At 44.1% G+C, this 8,975-nt stretch overlaps 1 protein-coding gene across 2 annotated transcripts; it reads right to left on the bottom strand.

The window, feature by feature from the left end:
• Nucleotides 1–708: 708 nt before the first annotated feature.
• Nucleotides 709–8,395, bottom strand: ORYCUNV1R1648 (vomeronasal 1 receptor oryCunV1R1648). 2 transcript variants are annotated; one of them, XM_070049803.1, is made up of 4 exons: nucleotides 8,237–8,395; nucleotides 7,216–7,334; nucleotides 3,905–4,080; nucleotides 709–2,898 (listed from the first exon to the last, which is right to left on the bottom strand). In XM_070049803.1, the coding sequence occupies exon 4, from the start codon at nucleotides 2,865–2,867 to the stop codon at nucleotides 1,821–1,823; it is 1,047 nt and encodes a 348-aa protein (XP_069905904.1). In that variant the 5' UTR covers nucleotides 2,868–2,898; nucleotides 3,905–4,080; nucleotides 7,216–7,334; nucleotides 8,237–8,395; the 3' UTR covers nucleotides 709–1,820. The 2 variants fall into 2 exon arrangements, with proteins under 2 accessions (XP_069905904.1, NP_001160814.1); NM_001167342.1 differs by lacking the exons at nucleotides 3,905–4,080; nucleotides 7,216–7,334; nucleotides 8,237–8,395 and having other exon boundaries at nucleotides 1,821–2,867.
• Between the last annotated feature and the right edge of the window lie 580 nt (nucleotides 8,396–8,975).

Here is an 8,975-nt window from a genome sequence, read left to right on the forward strand (position 1 = left end):
TGTAAATATTCTCTTCTCCAGCAGATTTGGTGAATAGACTTATTCCTATACCGTGTGTTCTGGGCACTCTTGTCAAATTCACTATCAGTGTATGTCCCAAGGGCTCTTCTTCTTTCATTGAGGAAATTGAGAATAAAATCCTAACACTTAGGAAACAATCTTCAAATCACTGTTTTGCACAGATGTGCTGTAAAATTCTAGAACTCTTTGAAAATTACATGTTCACACTTTTACACCCTTGACAGTACTCTTCTCTATAAATTCAAAAAGAAGAATAATTTTATGGTTGGCAAGAAGGTACTTGGAAATGTTTTATTGTAAATGTGCACAAAAAAATTTGACCATTTTAACCATTTTTAAATGTAAAGTTCAGTGGCATTAAGTTCATTCCCACTTCCCTGGAGCTTCACCTGCACCATCTCTGGGACTTGTTCCTCCTGTATCCACTAAACCATCCCCTCTTCCCTCATCCTCTGTAGGTTCTGTCTCTGTAAATCAGGTTACTCTAAATTCCACAGTGTATTAGTAGATCCATAGAATATTTGTTCTTTTGTTATGGACTTATTTCACTTAGTATAATCTTAGGGAAATTCATCTAATAGCACCATGTAGCAGAGTTTCTTCCCTGGTTAGAGCTGAACAGTACTCCCTTGTAGGCACAGCATCTCATTTTGTTTTGATATTCATATGTTTATGGACGTGGACTTGTTACCACTGTAAAAAATGTTTATTTATTATTTATTTGAATGGAAGAATTACACAGAAAGGAGGTATCCGAGAGAGAGATGGGGGAGAAAGAAGGAGGGGGGAGGGAAGGAGAGAGCGAGGGAGGGAGGGAGGGAGAAGGAGAGGGAGAGAGGGAGAGAGAGAGAGAGAAAGAATATCTTTCAATGGTTGAACCAGTCTCCAAATGACCTAACAGCCATGGCTGGGCAAGCCAAAGCCGGGAGCCAGGAGCTCCATCTGGGTCTCCCACATTGGTGACAGGAAACCAAGCACCTGGATCATGATCCACTGCCTTCTGAGTAGTGAGCAGGAAGCTGGATTGGAAGCACACACAGGGGCCTCTGATATGGGCTGTTGGCAGTTTAACCTGCTGCTCTGTGGTGTCCACCATTTTGACTGTTATAAATCAGGTTTCCATGGGTTTTGGTATACAGATAACTGAGTCCCTACATTCAGTACTTTTAAGAATATACATACATAGGATTAGAATTGCTGGAATATATGGTAATTTATGGTAATAAACAGTTTTATAGCTGGTTAGGTGAAATACAGAAGACGAAGAATATTGAGTTTTTAAAAGTGCTGCAGGCCGGCGCCGCGGCTCACTAGGCTAATCCTCCACCTTGCGGCGCCAGCACACCAGGTTCTAGTCCCGGTCAGGGCACCAAATTCTGTCCCGGTTGCCCCTCTTCCAGGCCAGCTCTCTGCTGTGGCCAGGGAGTGCAGTGGAGGATGGCCGAAGTGCTTGGGCCCTGCACCCCATGGGAGACCAGGAGAAGCACCCGGCTCCTGCTTTCGGATCAGCGTGGTGCGCCGGCCGCAGCGCGCTGGCCGTGGCGGCCATTGGAGGGTGAACCAATGGCAAAGGAAGACCTTTCTCTCTCTCTCTCTCACTGTCCACTCTGCCTGTCAAAAAAAAGTGCTGCAAATGTCCTTGTACCTATAAGTCTGTGAGCTACCCCAAGCCATGACATGTGAGATCCACTTTATCAGTCTCTCTCTAGGAACTACTCAGAAATATTAGGTATGTTAGAGACATGTGGCACAATTACCTATTACTCATTGGCCATGCACATCTATCAGAGTAAGTGGGCTTAATGAGAAAAGGTTAGCTTCCTAATGTTATTGAATCCAGAAAGCACATGCTGTGTCCTCCAATTAAAGGTTTTGAAACCAATGTGCTGGTGCATCCTGAGAGAATTTATCCACCACTGAATAATCACAGAATAACCACACACAGATTTCAGAAAGGTGATTATTCGTTTTTCAGTGCTGATGAACACCAGTGGGCTGACTGTAGCATAGCCGTTGGTCACCAGCATGTGGACACAATGGAGGGTTGGGTCATTGTTCCATATCGCTCTTGAGGAGGAGACAATGTAGTCCAAAATAGACATGAACATGAAGAAGCACAGGAGCAGGAGAATGGTACAGGTGGCCCTTTGCTCTGGGGCGGCTCTTGCAGAAATCCTAGTGCTGTGAAGGTGTTGGGACTGCCTCTTGTGCCTGCACAGGAGAGTGACCATGTACCCACTTGAGACGGCCATGATCCCTGTCACGAAGACTTCTCGGAAGGTTGCCAGCATGGAAAACATCTGCCTAAAGAAATAACTCATGGGCCTAATGGAGCAGAATTCAGTGGCATAGATTAGACTGTCTGAGGTCAGGTTGGGAGTGGCAATGGTGGTGATTATGAGGGGACTGCTAATGAAGACATAGACAACCCACAGGAAGAGGAGAGAACACAGGCTGTGATGCGAGGGCATCTGCTTGAACTTTGCCAGACAGGAGCTCCTGGGGCTGAGGGTGATGGCCTGGAGGACACTCAGCAGGCAGGTGGTGCACAGGGAGAGACCCCGCAGGATTCGGTACAAGTAGAAAGCCGATTTACACATGACGTCATTCCAGAAACCCTGAGACCCGAAAATGTCTGTGATGAGGAAGCCCATGATTAGCAGCATCACTAGGTGGATGAGGGCCAAGAGGCCAATGGTCAGGTCCAAGGGCTTGGGTCTGTGCTGGAGAAAAAACGTGAGGATGTGGAAGAGAAGAAGCATGGTGTTGGCAGAGACCCCAATGCCAACTTCAGAGAAAAGGGTGTATCTTATGTCACTGGCGTGGTCCTTTTTGTTTTTATTCATCTTGTAGGGAAAATAGCAATGCAGTAAATTTCTGAGGAAAACAGCAAGAAAAATTATTTGTCACAAATATTAGTACCTTCACGAATCTCAACTAACACTGCTGTCATTATTGAAACCTATGCATCAATCCCAGTACTTCCTGTTCTCCCTTCATTAGTCAAGTCCACCTCAGACCTTCCTGGAGCCACCCCTACCATCTCCTTCATCCCTCCACATCCCAGCTATGGCTGGGTCATGGGTACCATGGCCAGGCTCCCACAGAAGCACACACTTTCCTGTGCATTAAAAACTGCAACATGTTGCAGGTAGCATTGCTTCATTTTTACCTAATTTTTGAGTTTTTAGGTGGAATGGGCAATGTCTTATTTGGATTTTATTTTTCTAATCCCGATTAAATGATAAAATCATAATAAGCATTCCTTATTTAGATTTTGGTGAATTTAAAGTCAGTTGCATCAAAGTGGAAATAAGACTTTTCAAAAACAGTCTTGGTGGATTATACACAAAGTTATATTATCTCAGTTCTATCTTTAAACTGGTTATTTATCACCAGAGTAAATATTTTTAAAATTATTAGCAGATCAGCTGATGGTATCTGTGGACTCTGAAGTCTGACTGGTTGGATTGATGTCTGTGATCCACCATTTACTACATGTCTGAGCCTGAGCATATGGCAAGGCTTAGCCTCAGTGATCTCAGCTATAAAATATTCACATTCACACTATCTAGCTCATGGAGACATCACATGTGAAACAGAGATGAGGCACACATACCAAACATGGGAGTGTTTCTAGCATGCACAGGCTCTGTGTAAACAGTGGCTATTGTTTTTGTCATGCAGTTCCTCACACATGTGACCTGGGAAGTCTAACAACTTTTTCAGTAATTGATCAGCCGTGCCCCTTCCTAAAAGAGGAGAAAAAATTACCCGAAGAGCAGAGTCCTTTAGCAGTCTCAGCATAGACACTCGGTTGAGACTGCCTATCTGCTCTGTGCACCCCTTCTGCCCCCTCCGCACCCACAGCTGTGCATCTTACCTGTTTCAATCATCGTACAGGGTTAATGAGCTCAGGTACGCAGAGTCTGGTGATCAGACTTTAGCAGGAACACATTCCAATGTCTTTTTCTAATAATGTGGAGTCAGGGTGGTAAATAGAACCACAATTAAAATCAATTCAATCTCATTCCAATTTAAGGTTTTAATTGAAGGACACTGTCAGAAAATAAGGAAAAAACGCTTTAAGATAGATCTCTATGAGATCCCAAGGTTTCATAACCCCTTCAGATAAGCAAAGATGTTTTCTAGACTCAAGATTTCCAGGAGTAAAATTACACTAGAAAATGAGATGATGACATACTGGTGACTATTTCCTCTGGAATATGTGTACAAGATTTTATTGAACCTCAGAAATAGAAGTTCTATAACACTGCAAAATGTTTGCAAGCATATATTTAAAAAGAATTATCATTTGATAGCAGGGTATGTGGCACAATTATGTCATGGCTCCTTGGACCATGTGGTTCTATCATGTAAGGCACGAAAGAGAGGCAGAAATGGTAATTTCCTGAACACGAGATGCCATAAAACTCCTCAGAGCTCAGGTGCCTACTTTGTTAAAGACTGACAAGTGTGGACTTTTTAAGGTGAAAATGAACAGCATGAGAAAAAGTTAACATTTTTCCAAGGTAATGATCAGGTGGTTGGCGGGATTTGTTGAGCTCGTTTCAGATTGCCTCCATGGTCCTTCCAGGAAGACTGATGGTAAAATATTAATCCAGGGCCCACCGCCTTCAAGCTTCATGGATCTCTGGCAATTGCTGTGCTGATATTCTGTTATGTCTGTGTACTGCATTTTTGTGTGCATGTTTTATGCAAGGTGAAAAATATCATGCTAATCTTTAAACAAAACTGCCATGCTGTTTGCCAGAGTGGCTATACAATTTCACATTTCCACCAGCACCATGTGAGCTTTTCATTTCCTCTCCAACACGTGGTCTGTCAGTATTGTTTTTAAAGTCAGAGAGAGGCATTTTGATGCAGTTGTTAAGAGACCATTTGGAATGCCCATATCCCAGGACAGAGGGCTTGGGTTTGAGTCCCAGCCCAGCTTCTGGTTCTAGCTTCCTGCCATTGCACACCCTGGGAGGCAGCAGGTGAAGGCTTAAGCAGTTGGATCCCTGCCACCCTCACGGGAAACCCATCTGGCGAGTTCTGAGCTCCTGGCTTTGGCTTGGCCCAGCCTCCACCGTTGTTGGCATTTGGGAAATGAACCAGTAGATGGAAGATTGCTCTCTGTGTCTGCTCTCTGCCTTTCAAACTGATAAAAACTTAAACACTCGTTTTAAAAGTAATTGCTTGAAATAATTCACATTATCATTTGATAACTAATATTCAGGATAGTTCTAAAATTACCTTAAGTCATTTAATTTTTGTGAAATAGAGACCTTGTGTGAGTTAAGTTTAACTGATTCTTGAAGCCTGAACCTGGCAAACACACAGCGTGGTAAAACCCTCCAAGTAGTGTGTTTTAATCTCTGTGGATCAAGGCTGCTTGTATTATGTTCAGTGTCACTTAGGAAGCTACAGTGCTGCAGATAAGTGGTTTTGGTAAAGCCGCAGTGTACCAGTGGCATGAATTTGTAATAATATTCAGGAAATCTTTGCTTGGGTGAAATATCACTTTGAAAACACTGGAAACTGTTATTTTTTTAGTGGTGAAATGCCACAGTAGAAGCAGGGAAAAATTATCTCAATTTCCAGAATATGGATTAAGGATAGTGATAATTTTATTAATCATAAAGAGCAACTTAACTTTCCTCCAGGTATTGACAAGAGAGACACAAAATAGTTCTCCAGTCTTCTGTGTCCAAAGATTGGATCACACAAGACAGCACCAGAGAAACCCCTCAGATACACGTTGCTTAATTCTACTAAAACAGCATCCAGTGTGTGAGCATTGTAAGGGTATATCACTCTTTCTGTGCTAATAGTGATCTACTAGAGACCACTCTGCTGAACATGAACCCTTTAAACAAATAAACTGAAACAATGCTTGTAGCAGGTCCTCTCCCAGCTGCTCCTTGTCACACGCACACCTGACCAGCACAGTGCAGTCTAGGAGATCAGAGGACAGGGCATGGCTCTCATCCATCAGCAGGGTGAGCAAGGAGACCCTCCTCAAATAAGGGTCCCGGGTGTGCTGAGTCCGAGAGGGTCCTTGGGTGTCCTACAGTGCCACACACCAAAGTCACATAGTGCACTGTGGAGAGTTAGGTGCCCTCAACGGACTTGGCATTTTGTACCTATGATGAACATTCCTAGAAAGGCAACAAGACTTCTGAAACGGGCCATCTGCAGAAGCCACCTTGGGGAATGGAAGGGAAAGTCCAAGTTGACAGATTAGAAAGACACAGGGAGAAATGATTTTCAAAGAAACTGAATATTCTCTCCTGAGAGCTGTGTGACATGTGAGATCATACAATGAGCCCCAAAGCAGGGACCAATGTCCAGGTCAATGCACACCAACCGGCGGTCAGGAGAGTAGTGGAGGGTGCTTCTGTAGGAGGAAGCTCCTAGGCAGACCCCAGGGTAGGCCCAAGTGCCTGTGGCCTTGTGGATGTATGGGAACAGGGTGATGGAAGGTAGGGAGGACGCCTCTGCTATCTGCATCCTGTGTGTAAGTGTTCACAGTCAGGGTTGAGACGATGTGTAAATAACATGATTTCTGCCCAGTGCTAAGCAGTACCTGTGCAGCTGAACGTCCATGAAAGGGCATACTTTGGCTTGTCATCCAAGACCTCAACCTGGCCATCGTGAGATCCCAAGCCTCACTCTCATCACCTTCCTTATTTTAAGGAATAGATGGATGAGAGGGAACTGGCTGGTAGGTGAGAGTGAGCAGGCTTCATGCACATGGATGTGGGGCTGAGGTTAAACAGCAGCAGCTGACTTGTGGCACAGCTCCAGCTGGGAAGCTGAAGAGCTTGGGGTGGGATGGAAGCGGCTGGCACAGCCAGGAAGGCGACATCATCCCCACTTAGATGTCAGGGCTGTGTGCAGAGATGCTGTGAAACACAGCAGCCAAGGATGTGAGGATGGAACAGGTGGAGAACCTTTGAGCAAACGAATGGCAGCTAACTCTGAGAACTGTAGGGGTGGGAACTGGCCATTGTTTCAGAATTGAACAGATTGTGAAGCACAGCTCAGTGGTCACTCGGGTGGATAGAATGTTCACAATATCCACATTTTAAAATCTGTCTTGAGAGAAGTCGGGAAAAGAGGACCTGCATTAAGGTAGAGGGACGGGACCCCCGTAGACCTTCTTCTCATATGCTTTGCTGTCCTTACCTGGAAAGGAGATTCCTATGGGAGACCCCACTCACTGGGTCACCCGAGGTGGAACGAGGTCACGTGCGGCTTTCTTGCTGAATGGCTTCGTCTTTCCTTCATCAACCTGCTCTCCTTGTCTGAGTGACAAGAAGAAGACACAGGTTAACGTGCAGGAAAAGATGTCATTTGGTAAAAATCTGGAACCTCAGCCAGACGCGGGTAGGGTGAGGTTCAACTCACGTGCATGTTCCCCCTCACAGAGTAAGTTCAGTCTCTGACTGCTAAGGATGTGTCAGCTTCTCCCCTTATTTTTTAATAGCAACGTCATTGCAGCTTCCTGTGCTTGTCCTCTCATTGGAGACCTGCAGGCTGACACAGCACTTGCTTACAAGCTGGCACTATTCCCTTGTAGTTTCTGGAACTAAACCTGAGAATACAAAGGCTTTCAGGGGAACTGCTGGTAGGTAACTCGGTAATGCGAGATCACACTCCAAAAATGATATTTTGAACAAATAAACACATTTTCTCAAGAATATGAAATTATATTTTAATTAGTATAGGAGTTTAACTTACTATGGAAGTTACCTAAGTCAGTAATAGCTCCATTAAACTTATGACAAGAGAGAGGCAAAGTGAAGTATATGTAGTAAGAAGCTAAACTTAAAATATCCGTTCCCTGACAATGAGTAGTTGTATGAATAACTAATATTTTAGATTAAAATCTGTAGATAACATAATATGCAACTTGAGTATCAACAGCAATTTAATGAAAGTCATTTTGATGAAAATAAAGTTAAAATCTAATATCACTTTCTTTGAAAATTTTGATGAATTTGGACTCTTAATTAAAGGACTAAATGAGAGGCAAAGCTCCCCATTGCATTACAGAGGGATCTCCTCTGCTCAGAGCAGGGCAGGTTGGCTGATGTCTCCTCTGAAGCTTCCACACTCCTCAGCATGGCCCAGTTTCCCCCACAGTCCCCTGCACAGAAGCCCCATCTGCCCCTGATCCCCAATTGTGGGGCAAAAAGCCACTTACCCACTCAGACGTGTGTAGGGATTCTGTGCGCCTGAGAAGAACCTGCAGTGTTTTAAAGAAAGGATGTCTGAGCTCATCCCTCTGCAGGCTGTCACATTAGCATCTACGGCGGTGACAGATCCCACTGGGGATCACAGAACATGGAGTCCCTGGTGGAACACGTCACCCATCTCTTCATTGTCCTTGATTTCCTCCTGCATAATTACAACCTGGGGAGAGCACTGCTCACAACTGTCCTGTGCGTGAACTTTCTGACGTGTTGTTGAGTTTGATTTGCTAGTGTTCTCTTGGGTTCCTGCCTCTGTGCTCATTACATATTGGTCTGTAGTTTCCTTTTGTTGTTCTTGCTGTTGTGTCCTTGTCTGGTTTCAGAATCAAAAGTGAGTTTGGTAGGGTTCCACCCCATCCACTATAATGGAATAGTCTGAGAAGAACTGAGGTTGGTTCTTCCTTAAACGATTGCAGAGGTCAGCAATGAAGCCATCTGGCATTGGGCTTTTCTTTGTTGGGAGACTGTTCTGTACTGACCCAACCTAATTACCCATTACTGGTCTGCTCCATTGTTCAATTTTGAGAAGTTATATATATCCAAAATTTGTCTACTCTGTCTAGGTTTTACAATTTGCTGGTGTATAGTTTTTCGTAATAGCTTCCAATAATCATTTGTATTTCTGATTTTGAAAACTGACCATTTCTTAGCTGGATGGGTTGCTCTGTTTTGTTGTTGCTGACTTTTTTG

The sequence above is a fragment of the Oryctolagus cuniculus genome, chromosome 10 (genome assembly GCF_964237555.1).
Source record: "Oryctolagus cuniculus chromosome 10, mOryCun1.1, whole genome shotgun sequence".
In the NCBI taxonomy this organism is placed as follows: Eukaryota; Metazoa; Chordata; class Mammalia; order Lagomorpha; family Leporidae; genus Oryctolagus; species Oryctolagus cuniculus.

Coding starts and splice junctions, on each gene's coding strand:
- ORYCUNV1R1648 (XM_070049803.1), bottom strand. CDS start 2,867: ATGAATAAAAACAAAAAGGACCACGCCAGTGACATAAGATACACCCTT.